Genomic DNA, 27,340 nt, shown 5'->3' with positions numbered 1-27,340 from the left:
TTTCCTAGAGTATTTTTCAGTTCTCTTTATAACTAAAGCTTTGGCACATCGATTAAACTTCACTGTCTACTGTTTCTGTACATTTTCCTTGTCGAGACTACATAAAATAGACTAGGTATAACAGAAAAGTAAGTCATGGTTTAACAACAGCAGTAACAATTACTTTTAGAAACATCCTGTTCAAAAGCTCTAATAGTTCAGCATACGCTGATAGAAAAGAATCATGCAGGTTACTTTAAAACTTTGACGCTCTAAGAGTACATAGTGGCCTAACTTTATAACTTAGAACTTTATATCTGATATTTTTCAAATAGTGATTACTAAATGATACATTTAATTGAAGTTGGTATAGAAAATAAGAAACAGAAATGGAGGTAGAATCAAAAAAATCTCTTTGCCAGATTACTTTTAACAAAAAAGAAAAAAAAAATCAACTATAGTTTTTCAAATCAAAAAGAAAAGAACCCACTAGTTGTCCAATAACAAGCAGGTGCTGGGCTGGGGAAATGGCTCAATGAATAACATTTCCTGAGTAGGAATGAAGACCATTAGTTGACTCACCAGAACCCAGGTCAAAAGACAGACATGAACAGCACATCTGCAACCCCAATGTTACAGGGCAAGCAAAGACAAGACAGGCTAGCGCTTACTGGTGATCAGCCTAGGTCCAGGCTCAACGAAAGCCACTATCTACAGGGAACATGGTGGACTAACAACACAGGCCATACAGCACCTTCCTCTGGCTTTTGCATGCACAAAATGAGTGGCACCTGCAAATACACATGTGCATACACCACATACAACCACAAATGTACAAGCACATACACAGTCATTCCTAGAATAAAGTATACAATTAATTTTCTCACATGTAACACATAATCATTGTGTCTCCAGCTAGAACTTCTATTAAATTTAATAGTTGTTTCTATGATAGCTTTTTAGAATTGCTAAGATTGAACTTAGTAAAAAAAAAAAAAAAAAACCACTTGGAAGAAGTTAAGCTTAAAAAGAAAAACAACACATGTACTGTACTTTCTAGCAACTAAGTGCTTTCTATATTATAATCACAAAAATCAAATATGCCCCAAATACTCCTAGAACTAAAGTCTGATAACTCTTTATGCATGCTGGATAATTTATAACCACTTAGCTACAACTCCAGCTTCAAGATATGCAATACTCCCCAATCTGTGGCCAACTTGGACACACACAGCAAGAACATACATGTGTGCAAAAACACATACACACAAACATAATTAAAATAATAAAAATAAATCTTTAAAAAATTAAAAGAATGATCAAGCCAGAGAGATGGCTCAGTAGGTAAAGGTGTTTGCCACTAAATCCCTTAATATCAGTTCCATCCTTGGGACCCGCATGGTGGAAAGAGAGACCAAGTCCTATAAGCTGTCTCAATATGGCCAGTTAAGCATACTCAGGAACATGTGAAACACACAAATATCTAAGTACTTTTCAAAAAATATTCCCAAAAAAACAATAAAAAAATAAAAATAAATCCACTAAACAAAAGGCATATAGACTTAACAGAGCACCAAGGACAAATTACAAACATATGAAAAGATGTTCCACACAATGTTTGCAGAAAAATGCAAATAAAAGCAATGATATAGCAAGCAATTATTATCGTAGCTTAAATACAGAGTTCTGATAACACTTAATGTTAAATACTATAGTAATGAAGTTCTAATCCTTGCTGGTGAGAATTCAAAACGGTACAACCATTTTAGATAACAATTACAAGACAAACTGTACACATTCTAACAATCAATAGAAGTTTTCTTTAAGTTTTTAGGTTTTTATCAACAAAACTTGCAAACAGATAATTACAGCCATTTTACAACTAATCACCAAAACTTGGAAGTTCGTCATTTTTTAAAATGCATCATGTGGTGAAGATGCTGATAAGTGATGATGCTATGCTTGTACAAAGAGTGATAACCATGTGGTGAGGATGCTGATGAGGGATGGTGCTATGTCTGTAGAGGCTGCCTGAATAAGAGCTATCTGCACTTTTTCAATTTTGCTGTGAACCTAAAACTATTTTTGAACAAAAGACATATTTTTGAGACTGTAATTACTCATTTTACACTTCTCTTTTCTCTCTCCAAACAATAAAGATTTTTAAGAGGAAGAAGTACAGTTTAATAGTAGTGAGCTAGCAAGAGTCAGATAATCAGTGAGTAGTGGACTACTTCACCAAAGTGTAACTTACCCAGGTGGAACTTCTCTTGATGCTTTAACCGTGCAAACCGGGATTTGAAATGTTCTTCACAATAGGTACATTTAAAGGGTTTATCTTGTGAATGCAGAATCATGTGTTCTTCCAAGTGTGGTCTTCGAGTAAAAGATTTCTTACAAATCTAAATGAAAGTGTATATAAAATGTAACTACCTTAATTTAAGCCTTTATTAAAATACAAAGCTCATAACAAGGATAAAACATTTAGGTTCAAGAGAAATATCTTTCAACACAAAACTTACCAAAAGATAATCAATTTTCTAACTGTGCTATGAAAGTGGGAAAACAAGAAATACTGGGAGAATTAGAGGCTCAAATTATGTTAAATTAACCCTGAAGACAGATGAATTTAACCTTATTCTATGTTTAATATGGCTGTAAAATACTCTTAGTATCCTAAGTCTCTATAGCAATTTCTTGTCAAAAAAAAAAAAAAAAGATTTCCTTTATACATGTGTTTTGCATGCATATATGTATGTGCACCACATGCATGCCTGGTGCCCATGGAGGTGAGGACACTGGATCCCATGGAACTGGTTTATGGATGATTGTGAGATATCATGCAGGTGGCAACAAAATCTGTGTCCTTGGCAAGAGTAGCCAGTGCTCTCTGAACCGCTGAGCCACCTCTCTAGCCCCTGAATATCAATTTTTTAATCCACAAAATAAAGCCAAATTTTACTTCAGGAATTGACATCAGAAATAAAAGAATATTTACTGTTATTATCACATTATTTAACTAAGATTGTAATTAAATCACAGAAAATCCCTCAATGTTTATCTTCAAGTTTTCAGAAATAAGAAAAGATGGTATATAAAAATGTGATGTATGTCAGGGACTTAAAAAGAATGAGGCTCTTATAGCAACAGGTAGCAGCACCAACCAGGCACAATTCCAAGATTATTTTATTTAATGCTCAAAAAAACCCTACAGAGCACACGTAACTATAGCAATATCATCACTTTTAGAGTTGAGGACGATAAAACCTCATAAGGTGAAGATATTATGTTGCGTAGAATCAAAGAAATTAACTTCAATTTCTTGAAGCCACAATCAGAACCAGTAATGATTCTAAAAGTGTGCTGCATATGCAAGTTTGTCTTTAGAATAAAACATAAATAACAAGCAGTATTAAATACTAAACTATATGCAACTAAATAATCGGGCATCACCAAGTTGGCAGCCCTATGAGTCACTGTGAGAGCGCCTTAAAACCAGACAAGATCATCCAGTAATTTATAACAACTGAGTTCCTTTGACTGACACCACACAGAACCACAGAAATACCCAGCGAAGCCTTGACCCTACTTTGGATTCCAAACACACAAAAAGATGAAAAACAGGAAAATAGCAGTTTAAGGATCCTTTTCAACATGGTTTATTATACAGCAACAGACAACCAGGGATGGAAAGTTAACTTGAATACTTTATATTCTGCCACAGAAATGTTGGAGATTGTCATGCATAATTATAAATACAAAGCATAGTCATTTTGCTAATTGTATACCAGGGACAGATCAGGGAAAACTGCCAACCAAAATAGAATCTTCACTTCTGAAGTCTAAGAAAACTAACACATTACAGGCTAAATTTAAAAAAAATCCATTAACTCTATTTAATAGAGTCTAAAAGTGAGAGAAGTTCCATTATTTTAAAACCCAATTACTTTGATTTTCTAATAGAAATGTCAAATTCTTACATCACATTTCCAACTTTCACTCTTAGTCTTCTTGATGGAAATAAACTCTTGTGCATTTTCAGGATGGAATCTATAAAAGAAAGAAAATATTGAGAAAATATGTTAAATAAGTCTAAATTCCATATGACTCTGTCAACAGTAATTTCAAGATCAGACATTATCCCAGTGTGGTCCACAAGCTCACACTCAGGAAGTGGAGACTGGAGACCTAGAATCAGTGGCAGCCTGGACTACAAACCAAACTTCTGCTTCAAAGCTCCAAGAACTAGGTCTGATTTGCTTGCTTTTAGTTTTGTACATAAGCTTCCAGAGATCCGCCCTCCTCAGACTCCCCTGTGCTGCAATTACAACAATCAGCAACTAACCCGCCTCAGACACTGACTCTTCTTGTACCTGTGCTTGCAGGGACATGGAGTAAGGCTATAAGTCCCATCGTTTTAATAATTTTATACATATATCTAAGTTACACAGAAATTAAGAAAAGTATATTAATTACTCTTAAACAAAATCTACATGTTTTCAGGTAATTTTTAGAGTTGGTATTTAAAATTGTATTAAATAGCCACAAACTTCTCTGCACTAAAAGTGAAAACAAAAAAAAAATTTTTTTAAAGCCATGAATTTCTGAAGGCATACTTGTCAAAACTTGTTTTTTAAAAAAAAGGATAATCAGGCTGGCGAGATGGCTCAGCGGTTAAGAGCATTGACAGCTCTTCCAAAGGTCCTGAGTTCAAATCCCAGCAACCACATGGTGGCTCACAACCACCCGTAATGATATCTGTCGCCCTCTTCTGGTGCATCTGAAGACAGCTACAGTGTACTAATGAATAATAATAAATAAAAATCTTAAAAAAAAAAAAGGACAATCACAGTGCATCTTAAACTTCACATTATCAGCCATATACTTGTTGCACTGCCAAAGGGCCTCATCAACAGTGAGAAAAAACATGAACGAGCTGCCATTTGCTTTTGTTTGGTCATTTGTTACTTGTGTGACGCCAGGAGCAGGATACTTGCCTCTTGACGTGCTTGGCCAGTGTCTTCTTGCTTGCGTGCAGCTTGTTACAGTAAGGGCACTTGTGCTCCTTCCTATGAAACTCTACTTCGTTACTGTGCTTCTTTCTGTGAACAGTTAAGTTAGACTTTGTCGAATAACGCTGGTGACAAATATCACACTCAAAAGGCTTCTCACCTGTGTGCACACGGGTGTGGCTCTCATATTTCCCTACAATAGAGAAGAAAATTGAGTTCAACGTATCTGCTCTGCTTTGACGGAAACTTCGCATTGCAATGAAAAGGCACCATTTAATAACCTTACTATATATACCCAAATTCACATAGGGAACTAAAGAGAAAACTACTTACCTAAATTTCTAACTAAATGAACCTCAAAGACCCAGCACTTTGAGCTTAATGCTTAAAGTATACTTTCCCTCAAATGCTTAGGTTGTTTAAAAAAAAAAAAAAAAGTACTCATTCAGGTATTTCTAAAATCTTAATGGCTGAAATTTTTCTGAAAAAAGTATTGACAAATTTTTAATTTTCAATGTATTTTCAAATGTAAAACTAACTTTTACCAAATATCTACTTATCATTTCAGGCCGACTATATCCACAATTACTCTTCCTATGAAGATCCACAAACTTGGTGTTTGGAATTGGCAGATCCTAAACAATGTTTACTTTTTTTTTTTTTTTCACAAAAGGTATTCTAGAAAGAATGGTACAAACCCAAAATAATTAAATTAACAAATAATTAATAGTATGACCTATTTATATAAAAACTCCTTAAGAAACAAAAATAAATGAAGTATAACTATATGAAATGCTAAATCCAACACATACAGGTAAAATTTGAGCAAGTAAGAAAAGATGAAAGGCATAAAAGGTACCCAGAGTCCCATGTTCCACATGTGACACGCATGCCTAAGATCTTCATCCACTCAGACCCTAGCATACAGGCATTTCTAGTAGAACTGACTAAGAAATTTTAACACAGACTGCTCAACAAGAAGGTTTTGGGGGACTTTTGGTGTAGCTTTGGAAATGTAAATGAAGAAAATACCTAATAAAAAAATAAATAAGATATAAAAAAAAAGAGAAAAGGACAGCACAAAAGAAACAAATAGATCGCCTTAACTTATTTACACTCTTATTTAGCATAAAATTCTTTACATCACTACAGGCAAAGGCAGTACAGATGACCACAGGTGATCGCCTTAGGTAGCACAATGTATGGCCTGGAATAAATAACTTCTCTGCTTCAAATCTACCTTATCCAAACAAAATATACGTATGAAATTTTCTCCAGAATGATCTTTATCCTCTTGTACGTACGTATCCAAAAAGCACAGTTAGAACTTGGCCAACTCCTCAGTTACCTATGTCCTAGTTAAGCTAAAAGTTAGGCTCTCAGTACCCGAATAAGTAGCACTTTACGGAACTGTTATCTAATAAACATAATTAATATATACATGATGTTTAAAAGTCTAGTACCTAATAAACACTAATAAATGCCAGCCATTATTATTATTAGTTTCTTTAGTGCAGTATTAGAAAGTAATTTATCAACTTCCAAATGCATAAATCTAATTTTTTGGTCCCAAATGTAAAACAAAGAGAAACCTAAAAATATGAGGTGTAAGAAAAAAAACGTGCAGCAGCTGTTTACTTCCTATAAACATTACTACAGCTGTGAAGATCTTATACCAGTAATTAGTAGCATTTTTATTACATGAAAATCAAGACTTTTTCAATTTTGAAATAAAAATTAAGATATGTTTTGAATATTAAAATCATTAAATAGGAACAGTTAAACTTAAATTTATAATTGCCTATTTAAGAATTGATTATTCACCTTCTTAGACCATTAAAAAGATTAATAAAAAATGTAAACTTAAATAGCTCAAAGTAGGCAAACACAACAGAAGGCACGCACGTGTGCGCGCGCATGTTGAGTGTGAGACAGAGAGAGACAGAGAGAGAATGTGAGGGTGCTTGCCCATGTGTATATATGAATGTGAGGGCGCTTGCCCATGTGTATATATGAATGTGAGGGTGCTTGCCCATGTGTACACACACCAAGACCTGAATAAAGCACCGAGTGTCTTCTTCAAGGCTCCCCACTTTGCTGTCTTGAAACTGGGTTCTAACTGAACAGTAAATCTGCCTGTTAACTAGTCTGCTGGCCAGCCAGTACTTGAACTCCACCTGTCTCCAGCTCTCAATTCTGGACTTACAGGTGCACACAGCCATTCCCAACTTCTTTTTATGTGGGACTCAATCTAAGACTGCTGGTCTTCATATTTGAAGTTCTTTTCCCCATCCCCAAAACCTAATGATTTAAAAAAAATGGAAATGTAGAATATTGAAATTTTTTTTCTAATTTGAAAGCTTTTTATAATAAAATGTAAATAATTTATAAACAAAGAAAAAATGTAATGATGTCAAGAGACCAAGAAAAATTCTTCTAACATTAAGAATCATAGAAATGAAAAAGTTAAATTACAAACTCAAGGTTTATGCACATCCATACTGCAGAGCCTATTGTATCCATGGATTTAAAAGTCTGAACACGCCTGAGGGACAGCGTGCCTCAGAAGATCCAAGTGGGTCTCCAGAGATTAACGCAAAAACAAAAACAAAAAAGCAAAATGTTAGCCCCCAATAAATCTCATGTTTAAAGCGATTGGCAGGGGTGTGAGGACAGCCCACAGCAGAAACAACTACTATTCACAATCTATACTCACTTCTTCACTTTTGTGTGGTAGATGCTACAATAACAATATATGAAATCAGCATGCTCTCTTGAAACTTATCAGTCTCTATTTAAAGAATAAAAACCATCTTATAGTAAAACTGCACAGAGTAGTTTTCTGAACTAAGTCTCAATATAAACTTTCTCAAAGTAGTAGTAAATCAAAGATGTTTTCACATGAATAAATTTATTTTCATGTTTCTAAGTTTATCCCTCACTATGCCTCAGCAAAAATTATTTTTCAAATTTTATATTCAGTTTTTGTGAAGTATTACTAAATTAGCCTGCAGATTATTTCTGATATTGTACCCATTCATATAGCATACTCTAAAGAGTACAGAAACAAAATATTTAGTTGTAGAGAATTACAGTTAACTAAGAACCAAGCAGAGCCCCTATCTAAATAGACCAAATGAACTCATGTTTAATAAAGAGGTAGAGGGGACACAAAACTTCTGTCTCTAGAGTAGGCTGTGATTTACTCCAAAGATTTCAGTTCTCTACAGGAAACAAAAAATATAAATTATCCAAATTTTCTCTCTTACCCCATCTGTCATCTCTCTAGTTTGCTTTTTACCCAGTAGGTTTTTGGTACAAGGGGCAGCAAGGTCAAAGGACTTATATTTACATGAGAATTGGATGAGGAATGGACAGCTGGGAGCCTATGGAGAGACGTAACTAGATCAGGAGTGCTACTTGCAGCACCAGAAAGAATAAAAGATCCAAGTAATGGAATCAAACCTCTGGGTTATGTATTGTGCATAATAGTCCCAGCAGAATCTCAGTGCTTATCCCCTGCTCTCATAAACATACTTTATGGCAGCCAAGTTAGGAGGTGATAAAGAAACCAATGGGTCCATACAAGCCAATGTAAACCCAGGTAGCATCCTTTAAACTTAGTTCAAGTCAGTTAAGAACTAACTGTTAATGACCTAAAATATGCAGATCATACTAACTGAGCCAGCCTCAATTTAGTTAGACTAGCAAAATGATAATCAAAAACCTAAGATGGACAACTGTAAAATCCTGAAAAAGGAATGAGCATGGTATAAGAACAGCTATTAAGTGGTTTTGAGATTAGGCACACAAGACATTCCAAGTTTATCTTCTATGTACTCTTTCCATTCTAGCTGTCGACGTTCACCACAAACGCTGCGCTACCCTCACCCACTTTTCATTACCAACGCCATTCATCTTCCAAATCCAAGCAGCATGGCTTTTGCCCCTCTGCTTCCTTCTTGCCTCCTTGGCTTTCTCATTTCCTTACCTAACTTCGTCTTCACACTGAAGCCAAGATGATCTGGCTGTAACTCTGTCATTCTCTTTTTTTTAAGCTCCCCATCCCCAGCAGTTTCATTAGATAAAAGTAAGCCCCTCTGGATAGCATCCAAGCCATTCCCAAGCTGGCTGTATGCCCGTAGTGAACTGACCCTTGCTCATTGATTTCCAAGTCAAATCAGGCTAATTAAAGTTTGTATATACCATAAGCAGGGAGTACAAAGTCTTACATGTATAGGAAAGATTAAATGTTCCCAGGTACCTCAGCCCCCAAAAGCTGCTCTCTGTGTATATCCTCATACTGAGAGCGCTAGTGACCATTTACTACCAGGACTGACAAGTTTCTTGTGCACATATAGTCTTCCCATTGACTAAGTTATTCAAAAGTTGTTTCATTTCTCTGTGTATGAAAGAGTAAAATTATTAATAACCATTAAATTGGATTCTGAAAAGTATCCTTAGAAATACATCCAAAAGGTATCATAAAAGCAAAAAAAAATGTTCACTGTACAGCCAGTCTATACCTACTTTGATAGGAAATGATTACAAATCTTATAAAACAAAATTTAACCTATGCAAATAGCATACATAACCCAGCACAAGATAGTCATATATCAAACTGCATGATTTCTTTTACAAAGTCAGATTATGTAAAGTTGTTTTAATCATTTTATGTGCAGAATGTACTTAGCAGTATCATAATCAATGTACATGTAACTCAAAACTACTAGCACTGCTAAGATTAAACAGGTATATTAAGTCAAAGCTATATAGAATAACTGCTGACAGTCTGGAGTCTTTCTCCCAAACACAGAACCTGTACCCTGTTAAGAGAAAATGAAGAAAACACAAAAGGGTAAATACCAAATTATTTCTGATTCACAACAAATTTAAAATAACAAGGTAAACTATGTGCCGAAAATCAGAGCATGTTCCCTTCAGAACTCTTCTTAAACATTCCTTCCAAAGTTTAGTTTGTAGTGATTACCACTGTTGTAGGAGAGGCACAAGGGGTAAGTGACTAGGGCTAGGAAAGGGGTTAGCCTTACCTATCCGGTCAAATGTCTTATCACATTTGGGACACTGCAGGATTTTCTTATTGCTGTTCTGAATGATGACGGGAGCTAACCCTTCATGGATGCTCCCGGCAGAGTCGCCAGCCTCAGGTTCCTCTTCTGCATCATTATCTTTGTCACTCTGCTCCGTGTCAGAGTCTTCATCGGACACTTCCTCCTCCAGCTCTTCGTCTTCGGCATTATATTCACTGCCAGGGTCCTCAGAATCATTTCTATCTGACCTCTCCTTCTCAGAACTTTCTTGATGCAAATTGTCTGACCCATCCCCACTCTCCTGTTCATCGTCGCTGGTATCCTCAAACTTGACAGGGCACTTCCGATTCCTCTTTGACCTCCGGGTAGAAAAACTTCTCTCCAGCATTTTTAACCCATGTTTTTTCCCAAGGAGCAGAGACCTGTGAGTTTTGGCTAAATGATTCTCTAAGGACTTTTTATAGCAGAAATGCCTACTACAAAATTTGCACTGATGACTACTCGACAGTCTTCCAGTTAGCTCATTTAGTGTTTCTTCTGGTGACGACTTTTCAGTCAGTTCGGCCTGAAAGGCAGCAACATTCTCATTATTCAGCAGCTTTACCGCATCGATGATGTCCAAAAATTTTGCAGCCTCTAACACAAGAGGTATTTCGTATTTGTACACAAAAAACTCCGATGTGTAGAGGAACTCAAGCAAATGCTGAAAAACCGAATGCGTTACGTGATCCAGGGTGACAACATCAGTGCTTGGATTTTTGCTCAGACACGCATGAAAATAACTACTGCCGACAGCAACGACCACTTTATGCGCACTAAACTCTTTCCCTTCCACTATGATAAGTAAATCGCAGAAAGACGGTTGCTTCTGCCTATCATCGTTCAAATACTTCAGCAAATTCTTATTATACTGCAAAGAACTCAAAAGCTTTCTCTGATCTGGAGAGGGAGGCAGTTCTTGGCAACGCTGGGCAGCTTCGGGGGTTGGTCTTTCTGGAGCCTGAGTATAGGTCACTTGGCCACACTCCACAGCAGCATTTTCTTCCGAAGAGTCTTTATGATAGCCTAGATGGATCTTCTCGTCAAGATTTGAAGTAACCTTTCTCCTTTTCTTCATTGCAATGCGGCAATTTTTGAACAAGAAACTTCATACGTGACTTAGGCGATTGATGAAACAAAACTAGATTGTCTTGAACAACAGCTTCTGAAGGGGCGTGCCCCACCGTTTCATGGTCTGCAAAAAGAGTGAGAATCAGGTAAGAGCTCCACCGCATAGCCATCTTAAATAACCCAAAGGTGTTGTCAACTAGTCTTTCCTACATTGTAACTAGATTACAAAGTCGACAGTGCATTCACTCCCAGCTAAGATTTTCTTTTTTTTTAGGGCAGGGAACCAGGAGAGCTGGGCTGGGAAAGACAATCCAACAAAAGAATAGTGTGAAGTGAAGGCACAGCACACCTTCCAGGCCTGATTCACGAATAAGGTGGAGAGAACACAACCCAGAGAGCACCATCCCGCCGAGACCGCAAACAAGGCAGACTGGCCGGCCGGGACCGCAGTCCCGATTTGGGTGCTGGGACCTTGACAATAAGGCCAGCGCGGCCACGAAACGCAAGTCTCCATTAGCATGCTTTCCCCGGGCGAGCGCGGCATGGCTCCTGAGCGACAGACCTTCCGAAATCCACTAGGCACGGCGGCCCCAGGAGGGGAGCAGAGTGGGGTCAGCACGGGCGACGACTGCAGGAAGCCGAGTCTTCCCAGGCCGGGGTTGGCGGGGACCCGCGCTCGCCCGTGACCCTTCCCTCCCAGGCTGCCCGGGGCAAGCGTCCCACAGGCCCATTACCGGGAAGCCCGGGCTCCCGCGCCGGCTCGGGGCCGCCCAGCTCCGATCCCCGCGCGCTCGCGCCCGCGCCCACCCACTTCCGGGTCCGGCCCCCCACCTCAGCCACCTCGGCGGCGCTCCTTCCCCTCGCGGAGTCCCGCCGCCGCCGCCGCTCGCCAGGCAGGCACGTCAGGCCCGCGCAGCCGCCCAGCCGCCGCGAGAAGCCGGGGAGCCCCGGCATCCGCCCGAGCGCATGCGCGCGCCTCCAGCCCTGCGCATGCTCCGTGAGCTTTCTTTCCTGCCCTGGGTGCCCTACCGAGGTCCCAGGTCCGTTATACCCGCTTTTCGTGGCCACTTAAGGGCCCTCGTTAACTGAACCAGAAAAACTTGGCTGCGGGAGGGGAAGATAGCTGTGATGAGGGGTTAGGGGGAATTGGCGCCACGACAACTGGTGTGTTTCCAGTGTGTCACCAAACAGCGACCTCCTCCGGAAACCTGCCAGTTTCCAGTCCACAGTGGCAAACACCCAAAGTGCTGGCTGGAAGTAGTTGTATGGCTTTCCGACTTACATGTGCGTAAAATGTAAGCACACCTAAAATTGTGGGGTTTGTTTTTATTACCTTGCTATGAACAGAAGATGTGCATGTAAGATGTGAAGCTGAGAAAAGGACAACCAAACCTCTACGGGACTTAGAGCCTCAGAGCCCCTGCCTAACGTGTTGCATCTCCGACAGAATGCCCAGTGGCCCGATATTGCCCGTCTGGCGATGAAGGTTCTAGAGTTTGTTTGTACAAACCTAAGGAAAAAAACTGATACAAAGGCCGTGACCAAAAAGAAATCAATACACACACCTTCCCTTTTACCTGTAACTCCACTCTCTTCATAACTCTGAATCTGAAAAGGTTACCCTCTCATTAGCAAATACGAGCAAGTGCATACCCAGGAGGAGGAGAAGTTGAGGGAGCGTGTGGGGGACTTTTGGGATGGCATTGGAAATGTAAATGAAATAAATACCTAATTAAAAAAGAAGAAGAATGTACACCCAGAATAGTATAAGGAAAGCTAATGAAAATGATAAAATACTCAGAGCTATAGATTATAAAGTAGAAAATGTTTGAAAAGACAAGCCCATAGATATTAATTTTGTGTGTGTGTGGGGGGGGGTGCAGTGTTATCATCCATCGTCTGGCTCCTACCACCAAGTCTTTCCAGCTGTTGTCATGTGTCAGTGTTCTAAGTTACATGGGACAATCAAAGAAATGGGGTCACTTCCGGGCGAAATATGGCATTGCAGGCAGCAAAGAGGAACGGCCTCAATGAGCTGAACCTCGGACAGCTGTTCAAATGCTGTTTGGGGAGGGGGATAAAGCAAGCCCCTCATACAAAGGCCTGTGGTCTAAGCTAGATGTTTCATGAAGGAGAACACCACACCACTGCAACTTTAGCCTTCACTGTGTACTGTTTGTAGTACTCAATAATGTAAGACATTCCAGGTCTGCCAGGGCAGTCTTGTGACCAAAGTCGGGCAAAGGATGGAAAGCTCCTTCAGGAAAAAAAAAAAAAAAAGACTCTATAGAAAAAAAAATCACCATTTCTACAATGATTTCTTCAAGGTCAAGGTACTTCTAAAAACCATCTATTCATTCTGGTGTTTCCCCTAGGTCCAGTGAAAAAACAGCAATTTTCATTCAAATGTTTACCTTAGATATAATGATTCTACCAAACACACCACAGTCATGTTGGTCCAACAAAGATGAACTCAATCTCTTTGGAACTATAATAAATCCTCTCTACTACGTTTCATCTGTCAAGCATTCTATCTAAATACCAGAAAAGAAACTGATACACCATATAATATGGTTTCTTGTCTATCTCACTCATCAGACAAAAATCATATAGGACAAGTTGTATTAATCTCTTACACTGCTGTATTTTAATAACTAGTAAAATACCCAGAGACTTCATTGTGATACTCAATATCCCAATGAAGACAACAGATGTAGATTACACACTTACATAAATCAACTTGCCCCATATGGAACTGTCAAATAGATGATACAAGGCCTATGCCTGTCAGTGAGGAGCACAACTATTCCTCACCTGTTTGGATACTATCACAGTCCTCTTAGAAGAAATGCCATGCAACACAAACAATGACTGAAGTCCTCATAAATAGCCTTAACCCAATTCAGTATTCTATGTTGCACCAAGAGATAATCGATGTAGTCTTTTCACAACCACTGAAGTGAAGAACAGGGCTGATAACAACCAGGTACAATGGTACTTGCAACTGCCATACAACCCCATTATAATCAGATTAGTTTTAAAAGTGGATTATTAAATTACGACTTAAAAGGCTTAAGTGTATGAAACATCTTGCACCAATGAAAAAGGAAGAGACCTTTTGAAAAATGACCATAACATTGTCAAGTAAAAACCCCAGTGCAAGAGGCAGTATATGAATTGTTAGCCCTAAAAACCATAAAGACTACTTCTATTGTTGCTGCATGCTAGATCTAGATAGTAAGACTCTGCTACTGATGGCGTTACATACTCTGGTTGTCGGACACAAAGAAATAAAACTGAATTTAGCTGCAAGTTCCCTCCTCACTGGATGACACTCATAGTACTGAAAGGTGCAGCTGAGGGAAAATTGTCACAAACAGTCCTGCTCAATGATATTTCAATACTATTTGCTACAGTATTGAAATGCCAGGCAGGATTTGCCTATGCAACAGTGGCACAATTATCGTGGGTACAATCAACTTAAGTCCTGCTCTAAAATACATAGGTTCGTGACTTGTACTGTAAACCAAAACAAAAATTCATGGCTTAGAAGGTCACAGGCCCCAGGGAGAAAACCACAGCTACTGTTTTAAATGAATGTGATATGTATGTCACAGTGCTTTCAAACATTTGTGTTAAGCCCTTAGATCACCATTGCTGTTAGCCTCTACCAGGAAGGGAAGGAAATTTCCTTATGGAGTAGCTGGTATACATTATATCGGTGCTATAGACAACAAATCTATAAATAGCATTATACTAAATGGAGACAAACATATTTTTTCCTCTAAAATAATGAATAAGACAAGGATGCTCACTCTTTTCCCCTTATTTAGTACAGTTCATGAGGTCTGAGTTACAGCAACCATAAAAGGAGATATAAAAGTAATAAAATAGAAAAGGGAAAGGCTGAGTTACTCCTATTTGGAGATGACATGAGTTGATACTATAAGTTAGACAATAATAGTATATTAGAAGACCTTATAGAATCTACTAGAAAGCTTGAGATCCATTAAACATAAGTAAAGTTGTAGGATGAATATATATATTCTACCTAGAGCTAGCATGCAGTATGCATGCGAACGCGCGCGCACACACACACACACACACACACACACACACACACTATCCTTTATATATACTATCAATAAACTCTCAGAGGAAAAAAATTAGTAAAATATATTACACTATCTCCAAAAGGTACCTAGAAATAAACCTAACCAAAGAGGTGAAAGACCTCAACAATGAAAACTTCGAGACAATGAAAAGAAAATTCCGAGGAGACAACTACAAGATAGAAAGATTGCCCACGGTCTTGAATTGGCATAATTAATACAATGAAATGGGTATACTACCCAGATTAGCCTAGATATTTAATATAATACCCTTAAATTTTCAATGGCATACTTTACAGATCTAGAAAAAGCAAAAAATTCATATGGAGCCACGAGTACTCATGAATATTGAAAGCAATTCTAACAAGAAAGAACACAGTTGCAAGTATTAAAATGCCTGACCTCAAGTTATACTACACAGCTATAGTGACAAAGGCAGGCTGAAACTAGAATAAAACAGTTAAACTAATAGAACAGAACAGAAGAACCAACAAAGCTATGGCTACTTAATTTAACAAAAGTGGTAAAAATGTGCATTGGAAACAATAGCCTATTCAACAAGTGATACTGCAAAAATCAGATATCCACTAGCAGAACAATGAAACTTGATCCATATCTTTCAAATCAATTTAAAGTGGATCAAAAGCTTTAAAACCAGAAATTGTTAAAGCAAAAGATAGGAAATGCTCATCAAGTGTAAAGTAACCTTTATTTGTTGGATGTAGCTGTCATCTCAGAGCTTATTCCTTAATAAGCTCGTCCTTTCTAGCTCTTTCTGAACTCTGGCTGGCTGGTTCTGACGGTTCTAGCTCAAAACTCCTCGCCAAGTTGGCTGATTCAAACTGGCTTCTCTTGGTTTCTCACTGAAATGTCCTGCTTGGCCTCAGACTAACTGGGGCAGTCTGTTCTAATCTTCTGGCTCCTTCTCATCCTTTCACTCATTTCTCTGTGTCTATAAACCTGTTTCAGTAAAAGTGCCTGCACTGCTCTCTCCAAATTCACCCGTTTCCTCTCTTCTCTTGTGAGCCCTGGGTGTGTTCTATCTTTGACTCATTTTGTCAAATCTTTCTCTGATTCATGATTTTGCTCCTTAATTAGACATCAATTTCAAACTTGACTGCTTCTTTCTACAAACTAACTTTACCTTCATTGTTTGGTATTAAAGGTGAGTACTAAAGGTGTTTTCTGTACTCCAGCCAGAGGGACTAAAGAGGTGTGTCATACCAGCAGGATAACACAGACCTAGAAGGTCTTTAGATGTGATCCCTAACTATAGCAGCCAAGATAACTAGGGTAGATATAAACTTTCTGAACAAGGTTTCAATAGCTTAGGTACTAGCCATAAATCTCAACAGGTAAGACCGGATGATATAAAGTTTCTTCACGACAAGATAAACAGCAGAGCATACAGATAGCCCACAGAATTGGTATAAAACTATATTTTAAACAGGGAGCTTAAAATCCAGAATTTATAAAGAACTACAGAAATTAAAACCAAAATGAATAATAATAATAAAACTGCCAATCAGAAAACAAGATAATGGAAGCATAGTTTTAAAAAGAGAAAGCACAAGTGGCCAATAATTATTTTTTAAAGTGTTCACAGCCCTAGTGATCAGGGAAATACAAGTCAATACTACTTGGAAATTTTATCTTTCTTGACTCAGAATAACTCAGAATGACTCAAGAACTCTGACAACAAATGTTGGAGAGGATGTGAGAAAAGAGAAATTGTTATTCACTATGGTAGTGAATATGCAAAATTAATGCAGCTATTATGGAAATTGGTTTGGAGGTGCCTCAAAAATTAAAAATTGAAGCTGTAGATATGGCTTACTGGATAAGAGCTCTTATTAGTCTTCTATAGGACACAAGATCAACTCCTAGGAACCCACTGGGCAGCTCAAAACTACCTGTAACTTCGTCTTCAAGGGATCCAGCACCCTCTTTGGCATATAGATGGTACACAGTCATTCATGCATGCACATGTGCACACAGATACATACATAAAAATAATAATAAACTTTATAAATTAAAAATAGATCTACTATATGATCCTGCTAATCCACTCCTGAGTAGTTACCCAAAGATCTACAAATTGTACCTCAGAGATGCTTGCACATTTATGTTTACCATTTTATTTAAGACAACAAAGAAATGGAACTAACCTAGATGTCCTCCATCAGATGAATGAATAGTGTGCTGATCAGTTTTTTGTCAACCTAACACAAGCTAGTATCATTTGGAAGGAGGAAACTTCCTGAGAGCAAGTGACTTATTGTGGCACAGTGGCCCAAGGCTTAGCTACAAAACAAGAGCCAGAGGAAGAGATCAAATTCTGTATGGTTTCCTGTGGATTGAAATGTTCCATCCTGAAGCAAGGCAAGAGTCAAGAGATCATGAACATCAGTAGGTACACAAACTTCTCATGTATGGGAAAGCTGAAACTTGTAAGGTTCATAGAGACCCTTTCTCAGCTTTCAGAAGCAGTAAATGACTTCAGGAGAAGACTCTGACCACCAAGCTGCCCAGAGGAGACTTCTCAGACCTGTTGAGAGCCTCACAAGTTTTCCAGAGAGATACAGGGCTACAGCTATCCTGAATCCTACCTCTGTTGGATTGAGATTTTTTGGTGTTGCAACTGCTTTGAGTTACATATGATCCTGTAAAAACGCCCTCATCCATGTTTCTGTTGGCAACCCCAATAAAAACTCAGTGATATATTAAGATGGACTTTGGTGCAATAGATGTTTTCATTTCTCATGAATTTTCTATCTGGCATAAGTGGACATATGTGTTATGTTTCCACAGTAAAGACTCACACAAAATGTCCAAAAGCTGTAGGAAGATAGTTCATGCTTGGCATTGAGTATTTCACCCAAACTTTGATGGCTTCTGAGAATGTGGATTTTTTTCTCCTACTGGGTACCTTCATTTAAACTACTTAACTACTGTTTTTCACTGTATTTGAAACTGCCACCTCAGAAAGATACTATACCATTGGTATTAAATAACGAGTATCCCTTCTTATGAAGGATGCTCAGGATCTCTGGAGACCCATCATTATCTATTCCAAGAAAATACCAATTGTCTTGGATAGCTAAGGAAAGACTAAGAAATAGTAGCAAAGTCCAGTAAATCATTTTAAAAATCACATCCATCAGATGTTTTGTCCAAAGAGCAATGTCAGTGTCAGCATGTGTTATACATGTATTGAATATCAGCCTAGGGAGTTTCTTCAATCCCTTTATCTTGGTCTTTCCCCCCCCCCCAGTGTGTCTGAGTCTTCTTATGAGTTCAATGTTTTTGGATCCCCTTACATATTTTATATTCTAATAGATCTAACTTCTACTCACTGTTCCTTGCATTCTGTCAGCCATAAGAAATGGCAAACAAATATCTCCATCTTCTATTTCCTTTTTTGTACTTTCCCCATAAAAATCAAAGCTAAATACCTGTGATGAATATTCCTGGTTGTCAACTTGACTACAATCCATAAATGGAGGACACATCTGTGACCCAGATCTTGAGGCTGGAAGACACAAGCTTCTGACCTGGATCTTGACACGGGATGACATATGCTTTTGATCCAGATCTTGAGGCATAGGGATCATAAAAAGCTTAGGCCAAGCAAAGTAGTACATGCCTTTAATCCCAGGAGACTGAGGCAAGCAGATCTCTGAATTCAAGGTCAGCCTGGGACAGAGCAAGTTCCAAATCCAGGCATGGTGGTATACACCTTTAATCTAGGCCATACCTTCTGCTGGAGGCCTATACAAGGACAGCGGAAGAAGAAGAAAAAAGGCTTTCTTCTTCTTCTTCTTCTTCTTCTTCTTCTTCTTCTTCTTCTTCTTCTTCTTCTTCTTCCTCTTCTTCTTCTTCCTCATCTCCTCTTCTTCCTTCTCCTTTGTCTCCCGTCTGTCTCCCGTTTCCTGTCTCCTTCTCCTTCTCCTGCTTGCACTTACTTGTCAGCACATCTGTTGGAATTTACTACTTCTTCAGGATTCCAGCTTATGCAGAAGGTCAGCTGAAACACCTAGCTTTATGGGACTACTAGATTCTTGGACTTTACATTCAAAGCTGCCCATTGTTGGGTTAGTTGGACTTCACACTGTAAGTCATTCCAATAAATTCCCTTAATATTATAGAGACATCCATAAGTTCTGTGATTCTAGGGAACTCTGACTAATACGATGCCTCAGTTGCATGTCTTGTCACACCCAACAGAAGCTGCACAACTACCACCTCAACCTGCTTACAATTTCATACCTGATATACCATTAAGGATTACAATGTATTTCCTAACCCATCCTTCATCTGGGCAGGATCAGTATTCATACATGGCAAAGTATATTCATCAAAAAGGAGAGACAGACAGCCACCTTGATAATCCCATGAGGACATTCTACTCTGGGATGGCTTTGAAATGGTTGCATGTCTTACCACTCATCAAAGGGACCAGGCAATCAGCATCACAGCAAGGACATACACTATCCCATGGGTAAACATGGCCATACCAGGACTGACTCTGTGATGCACCAACACCACCTCAGATAGGCCTCAGTTGGATGTCTTACCACCCATTTCAGTACCAATGCAACCACTCCTCCTCAACTCATCTTTGGTTGCTTTTGTGAGTCCTTTGTCTGGCCCCATTTGTGTTTTGTGACTTTTGCTACGGAGGCATAAACATCTCTTTGTCTCAGATAGAGCACCATCATAAACTATGAAAACCATTGCATCTAAGTCTAGTTTGTTGAACTAATGAGTTTATTGAGTTACTTATAGGAACATTGTTGACTCAAAGGCAGTTGCATGACTGGAATGGCCAACCCCTTACAGGTGAAAACTCATAAAAGCTGTATTGCTAGAGCTCCCAGCACCGCATGCCAGAATATATATTGGACAATGTCTTCATAGTCAAGTTTCTGCTTTTATAACCTGGGAGAAGGGTCCTTATAGATCAGGTAACTTTCTGAGCTTCCTGGACCTGGTAAGTTTCATGAGGTTGCTGAGCTGTGTAATTCTTGCTTCCTTCCTGATGAGCCTCAAATGTTTAAACACAGAAGAAATGGCTGCACAGTCAGTGAATTACTCTAAACGTAGTAAGGGGTCATCAGTGTTCAGTCTTACAAACATGCTGAAAGCCACAGAGCTGTACACTTTTACTTGCAGAATTTTAATATAATGAACTAATATAGTTTATTTAAATAAAGGTATATTTAAGAAGTTGTAATAGGTTAAAAACATTTATATGTGTGGAAAAGAGTACTGTTGTATACATTGAAGCCAGCAGCTAGTTAGATTCTCCACCAGGCAATCAGTACGGTGTTGCCCCAGTGACCCTAAACGTTTCCATTACTGTGTGAACAGGCACTTCCTCACCACAGGTCCTGGTTCCTAGAAAAACCACAAAGGCAGATAATCAACATTTCACAACTATTTCCCCATAGGTATCCTCTTTTCTAAAAGCTCTTTTTAAAAACCCCAAACAAAAAGGCAGACAAGGGAAACCTTCCCTTGAGACCACACCTGTTGGGAGCTCTGGAAACCATTGATCGTAGTCACAGAACCTTTGCTCTCAGAAGCTCTCCTTCCCCTGTGGTTGTCCCATAAGCTTTCAATTTGTTTGTTAACATGTCGCCTGAGGGATTCATTTTCCAGAGTCCATGAGTCTTAAACCTAGTATTGGGGATCTCTATCTAGCACCTTAATGCGCCAAGTCCTTTTGATTCTGTTAACTGGACCCGTGCCAGGGGCCTGGGAGGGGGTGCTCCCCTAGCATGGAGAGGAGAATCAGAGGGATTTTGCTGGCAGGGCTTGCATAGAGGAGATAAAGAGTACTTGAGGGAAGGGAATGAGCCAGGTAAGATGGTCAGGGGAATCTCTTAGCTGATTGGCTAGCAGTCAGATGCTTCTTTATACAGGTTTCACAGAGCAAAGACAGTCTAATGATTATCCAAGTGGTGCAGAATATGTGCCACAGGCTGGGCCCAGTCAACCCCCCTCAATCCGTGGGGATCAGGGTCTTGAACAAACGGGCATAGAGTTGGCGAAAATGGGGGCGACAGACATGACACAAGAGAGTGTGTTGGATCTGAATGTATTATCCAAGCAAACACCAAACATTTTTATACAGAAGAAAAACATGAAAAGCCAGGTGAACACATCCGCCAAGTTACATTGACACAAAACAAAAAGAATGCATACATTAAAAGATAGGGGGGACCAGGCTGTGTTAACCACTTAGAAATGGAGCCAGGTGAATGCTCTGATGCAATGCTAGTCTATTGTTAAACCCACCACCAAGGGTTCTTTAGTAAATACCTGATTATGCTATTCTTCTGGGCCTACTGAAGAAACCTGTACCAGGGGAATTCCCTTCCACTAACTCTTTCATGCAACAACCCACCTATTTCCTAGACCATTGTGTATTGCTGTGTTTGGATGAGACTCGGCTATTGTCCTAAGTAATTACTGTGTAGACTAGCCCTAAGCTTTTCCAGCTCTGTTCTTTGTAATGCCTGATTGTTTTCACTGTCTCTACTAGAAGTGGATTTGAATGTTACTGAATAGGTAACATTCTTACGGAATTCCAAGCTCAACTGTTGGCTTCAAGGATTTTCTAGGAACCATTGGAACACTGGTGGAGGCTTAGCTATATGTCAAAAATCAATCCTTAAAAGCACTTATAATAAAATAATACTGAAAGAGAGCATACACCAGACTAATGCAGGGATAGGGTTTGAGTATACGGGCTATGGGAATGCCAAGGTTCCAGGAGGCAAAGTTTCCTTGAAACTCTTTGCCTCGTGACTGCTTTCAGGCCCTTAGGCCTACCAAGCAGACTGCATTGCTTGGTAGGCTCTCAATGTTTGCTGTTTGAAAGCACTCCAGACAAACAGAAAATATCTGAACCAGTCTTTTTATGAATATCCAATATCTAACTTTTTTCACTATATGTCTCATTATTTATGCTATAAAGTAAGAAAAGTTTATTTTAATCAATCTATCTTATTTACTGAATTCTATTCATCCAGGATGTACCCTGTACGACTCCCTATCTGAAAGCTGCATTTCCAGAGACTTCTAAGCCTATAGTATAAAAAAAAAAAAAAAAAGAAAAGAAAAGAAAAGAAAAGAAAAGAAAATTAAATCTGTAACCTATTCTTCTATGCTGCTTGAGTTAGCTCAGGGGAAGAAGCTCCGAGCAGATTCCTGGAGTAATTGTCTCATCTAGCTATCTGTGCTTAATGATCCCCAGAATAAAAGGAAGACTTCCAAATAGTAGCCAGATAAAGTTAATTTTGGAATTTTCCTAAAAGACTCAGACATATTTTTCTCAAGACATAAATTGAATCATAATGAAGAAAGCTCCCAATAATGCAAGAGGCAGAGACCAAAACCCAAGAGTTAGAGATACAAGGACAGTGATTGTAGTGGAAAAAAATGTAACATAAAATCAAAAAGACTAGGCCTTTAAGCACAGGCTTGAGAATGTGACCTTTGTGACTCAATGCTCCAAGGCATTGCTAATCATAAAACAGAAAGCAACATTCCTCAACCCACCTGCTTCCTAGGTTCAAGGAATGTTTATTTAAAAAAAATAAAAAGTCACCCTGACCATTCCTGGAACCCGCTATGCCAATGTACTATTATTAGAGGCTCATAGAAACTGTCTTGAGAAATAACTACACAATTATCAGGTATTTTTCCTTGTGACTTCCCTCTTACTTGTGACTCTTTTTTTTTTTTTTTAAAGATTTATTTATTTATTTATTACATGTAAGTACACTGTAGCTGTCTTCAGACCCTCCAGAAGAGGGAGTCAGATCTCATTACGGATGGTTGTGAGCCACCATGTGGTTGCTGGGATTTGAACTTCTGACCTTCGGAAGAGCAGTCGGGTGCTCTTACCCACTGAGCCATCTCACCAGCCCTTACTTGTGACTCTTAACTGGTAATTTTGGTATTTTCCAATAATGCCCTCCCTTCTCCCTTGAGTTGTGGTTTTTTTCCTTTAAATACCCCCTTCCCCAGCTACTCGGGGTTCCACGGTCCTCTACCCCTGTGTGGTGTACGACTGTGGGCCCCAGAGCATGCCTGGAATAAAAAGTCCTCTTGTGGTTTGCATCAAGGCCATTTCTTGTGAGTGATTTGGGGTGTCGCCTCTCCTGAGTCAGAACGTGAGAGAGTTCTCACTTTTTGGGTCTTTCAGTAGCAATCCTCACAGATTGCTGGAACTGTGTCAAGCAGCTGTGCTGGCTTCATGTCTCTCACTATTTCCAATGGTTATGGCTATACCAGATCCTCCCACCATGTGTGTGTGTGTGTGTGTGTGTGTGTGTGTGTGTGTGTGTGTGTTTGGGGCAGGGGAGTGGTATTCAGGTTTTCATTGCTGTGAAGAGTCACCATTACAAAAGCAACTCTTATCAAGGACAGCATTTAACTGGGGCTGACTTACAGTTTCAGAGGTTCAGTTCATTATCATTATGTTGGGAAGCATGGCAGCAGCAGGCAGGCAGACAGTGTGCTGGAGAAGGTGCTGAGAGTTCTTCATCTAGATCTGAAAGCAGCCAGATGGAGACTGACTCTTCCACACAAGGTAGAGATTGAGCACTAGGATCCCTCAAAGCATACCTACACAGTGACACAGTCCTTCCAACAAGGCCACACCTCCTAATAGTAGTACTACCCATGGGTCAAGTATATTCAAACCACCACAGTGTGTACAGTATGTATGTGTGTGTGCATACATATGTATGTATGCCTGTATTATGTATGCATATATGTATGTATGTAAGCAATGGAGCCTGTCTCAGCTCAGATGGGCTTAACTCAGGGAACTAAGGTGCCAGAAGATCATTCATTGGTTACCAAAGTTACACTTTGCCAGTGGCTTCTGGATTTACTCTCTTGTATCAGTGAGAAATAAATAATGCAAATAGATAAAGGGGAGAGCAAAACAAAAGTGGAATTATTGTAGAAAATTAAAGACCCACAGGAGTGAGAGAGATCTAAGAGAGGGATACCACTAAGCAGTGTGATAGAGTGACCTTTTATAAAGTATGGCAGGAATTGAACAAAGGCTGAGGTGATCTTTAATAAGATTCATGAATTTTCTGAGTGTACAAGGATGAGCCAGTTGACACTCAAATGCTTCACAAATTTCCCCATATCCTCTTGGCACAACTGCATAAATGGTTGTCACTTTTCAGTCATGAAGGGCAGTCAGACATCATGGTCATCCATCTTCATTCCTTTATAATATTGCCTTGATTTGCTAGTTGTCAACATTGGCCAAGTCTACCAGCAACTATTTAAGTTATATTCCCTTCATTCTGAGATTATAGAGCCAGCTTGTAGTTTACCACGGACAACAGATGGCTGTGAGAAGCTGACTAGGGCCCCAATATGGCATGAGATATAGTCACTAGTGTAGAAAACAACCCACTGAGTACACCATGGAGATTATATCAAACTACAGACGAAATTTTTCTCTAGGTAGTGGAACAGTATAAGGTTTTATTTTATTCACTTCCAATTTCATTCAAATCCCCTTCTAAAGTCTACACAACCTTCCAAAACAGCACCATCAGCTGGGGATTAAAGTGTCAAACATATCAGCCCGTGGAGAGCATTTCCCATTGAAACCAAAACATAGGTCAAAGATAACAGTATTGGAGACGGCAGTTACACTTTTAAAACAGGGGGAAAGAAATAAAGAACTAAGTAAATTAGGTATATAAACAAGTGATATAAATCTTACAAGAAAGGTTAAGAGCCCAGAAAGAAGAATAAAACAGAACCAGAGACATGAAAACCCTGAACCAGAAAGAAGTCATTTCATGAAAAGTAAGAGCAAATCTCCCTTGAAGGCTGAGTGACTGCCCACGCTAGACAAGGAGAAGAGGCAGCCAAGTGCTGCATGGATTAGGCCATGGGTGGTAAGAGTTCTGGGAAGTAAAGGTGAATATTAAAAATTGTGTATGCTTGTGTTTGAGGCAATTTACTTCTACTTTGCCAAGATTGGAAAATATTCTGGAAAGTGATCACTGAGATAAAGAATTCTTCCTTATCCTAGTTCTCTACGAGGGGGAGGTCACTAAGTCTTCTTAAAAAAAGATGCCGAGGATGCAAACAAAACCAGCCTACCTAGACTACATTGGCTTTCTTTTTCTTGAGTGAGTAAGGTATGCAAAGTAGTTCCTGAAGTAGGGGAAGCATGGTAGATATTTTTGGAGGGCATGTTGTGGAAGAGAGAAGAAAGACAAACAAGAATTAGTTTTAGTCTGGAGAGGGGGATGATTGTATTAAGGAACTTGCCATAAGCCTGGTGACCTGAGTTCAATCCCTGGAGCACACATAAAGATGGAAGGAGAGACCAACTTTAAAAGATGTCCTCTGATCTCTCCCTGCACACCATGGTGCCCACTCCACATACTATACACAGCATGTGCACACATGTACACGCATGTACACACATACACTCTAGTGCCTTAGGATTTCTATTTCTATTTTACTCATGATGTGGTGAAACATCATGAGTAAAAACAAGTTGGGGAGGGAAGGAATTATTTGACTTACACTTTCACATTGTTGTCCATCATTGAAGGAAGCCAGGACAGGAACTCAAATGGGCCAGGAACATGGAGGCGGGAACTGATGCAGAGGTCATGGAGGGGTGCTATTTACTGGCTTGCTCCCCAGGCTTACTCAGCCTGCTTTCTTATATAACCCAGAAGCACCAGCCCAGGAGTAGCATCACCCACAGTGGCCTGGGCTGTTCCTTACCATTGCTAATTAAACAAATGCTCAACAGGCTTGCCTGAAGCCTGGCTTTATGGAGGCATTTTCTCAATTGAGGTTCCCTTTAGTTTATGTCAAGTTGACATAAAACTATCTAGCACAAGTAGTAAAACATTCAAAAGTTAAAAAGAGAAAACAATTTCCAAGAGATTGATTTCCATCTGTGCCTGAGATCTATGATATACTATTCACTTATCAGAAATGGGGACCGACAAGGGGACAGATAGGGGCGGAAAAGGTGGCTCACAATCAAGAGCAGTGGCTGCTCTTCCAGAGGACCTGACTCCAGTTCCCAGAAACAATGTAAGATGACTCACACCTTCGTATAAATCCAGCAACAGCAGATCCAGCGCCCTCTTCTGGTGTCCAAGGCACTTACCCTCATATTTGCAGGTACCCACGTAGATTACAAAAATAGCAGAGAATACAGTGGGTGAATACTTCATTATGCCTCTTTGTATCCTGTTAGTGTCAGTTTAAGTTTACATTTCTCAAACTAGAGTGGCAAAAAATAAGATATTGATAATATTCCAGTTCTTTATGGAAAATCTAGAATTGTATGAATAGTAATCAACATCTCTTTGCCCCCCTCCTCGCTCCCCTTTGAAATAATGGCCTGTTTTTTCTTTAATTATTACTGTTACACACACACACACACACACACACACACACATATATATATATATACACACACATATGTGTGTGTGTATAGATAGAAAAATTGATAGATAGATAGATAGATAGATAGATAGATAGATTCCTCTGATTCCGACCAGCAGAAAGGAACGATGACACTATGTTCTTCTCAAAGCAGTTTATTCAGGAACCTTTCAACATGCATGCAGGAATCTTTCTCCAGAAATCAATCTCTCTAGTAATCTTTTCATATATATATATATATATATATATATATATATATATATATATATATATATATATGCGTTATATAAGGGGTTATATAAGATATATACAGAGATATATCTCGCCCCCAATCGCAATCCCTTATATAACCCCTCAACCACGCCCCATCAGCTCAGTCCATGTAACAGCAGTCCATTGGCCAGAATCATCACTCGTCATATGGTCTGATCTTGCATCATGGTGCACCTGCGCAGCTCTCACGATGGTTGTGGCTTATTTTCAGGTGTATGAGGAAATCAGGTGAAAGTCATAAGACTTGGCTGCAGTACTGGGCGCCATCTTGGGACTGCTGCCACACCCGCTCCTCACAGATAGATATGCCTAAATATGTAAGTACAACCTGCTT

General features: G+C 39.2%; 1 protein-coding gene and 1 long non-coding RNA gene across 5 annotated transcripts in view; both read right to left on the bottom strand.

The window, feature by feature from the left end:
* Positions 1 to 12,310, bottom strand: part of Zbtb41 (zinc finger and BTB domain containing 41) — a 31,008-nt gene extending 18,698 nt beyond the window's left edge. Inside the window, exons 1-5 of one of the 4 annotated variants that reach the window (XM_006529446.4) lie at positions 11,984 to 12,310; positions 10,043 to 11,276; positions 4,977 to 5,184; positions 3,960 to 4,029; positions 2,234 to 2,381 (exon numbers count right to left, since the gene is read on the bottom strand). In XM_006529446.4, the coding sequence (XP_006529509.1) occupies positions 2,234 to 2,381; positions 3,960 to 4,029; positions 4,977 to 5,184; positions 10,043 to 11,159 (1,543 nt within the window). In that variant the 5' untranslated portion in view covers positions 11,160 to 11,276; positions 11,984 to 12,310. The other 3 variants (XM_006529448.4, XM_006529447.4, NM_172643.5) reach the window with 3 other exon arrangements.
* An 8,135-nt stretch (positions 12,311 to 20,445) lies between these two features.
* Positions 20,446 to 26,030, bottom strand: Gm34816 (predicted gene, 34816). The gene is made up of 3 exons (NR_151522.1): positions 25,852 to 26,030; positions 23,729 to 23,830; positions 20,446 to 20,664 (listed from the first exon to the last, which is right to left on the bottom strand). It is a non-coding gene; the product is annotated as a predicted gene, 34816 (long non-coding RNA).
* Between the last annotated feature and the right edge of the window lie 1,310 nt (positions 26,031 to 27,340).

Source organism: Mus musculus, chromosome 1, assembly GCF_000001635.26.
Source record: "Mus musculus strain C57BL/6J chromosome 1, GRCm38.p6 C57BL/6J".
Taxonomy (NCBI): Eukaryota; Metazoa; Chordata; class Mammalia; order Rodentia; family Muridae; genus Mus; species Mus musculus.
This window is presented reverse-complemented; position numbering and strand designations above follow the sequence as displayed.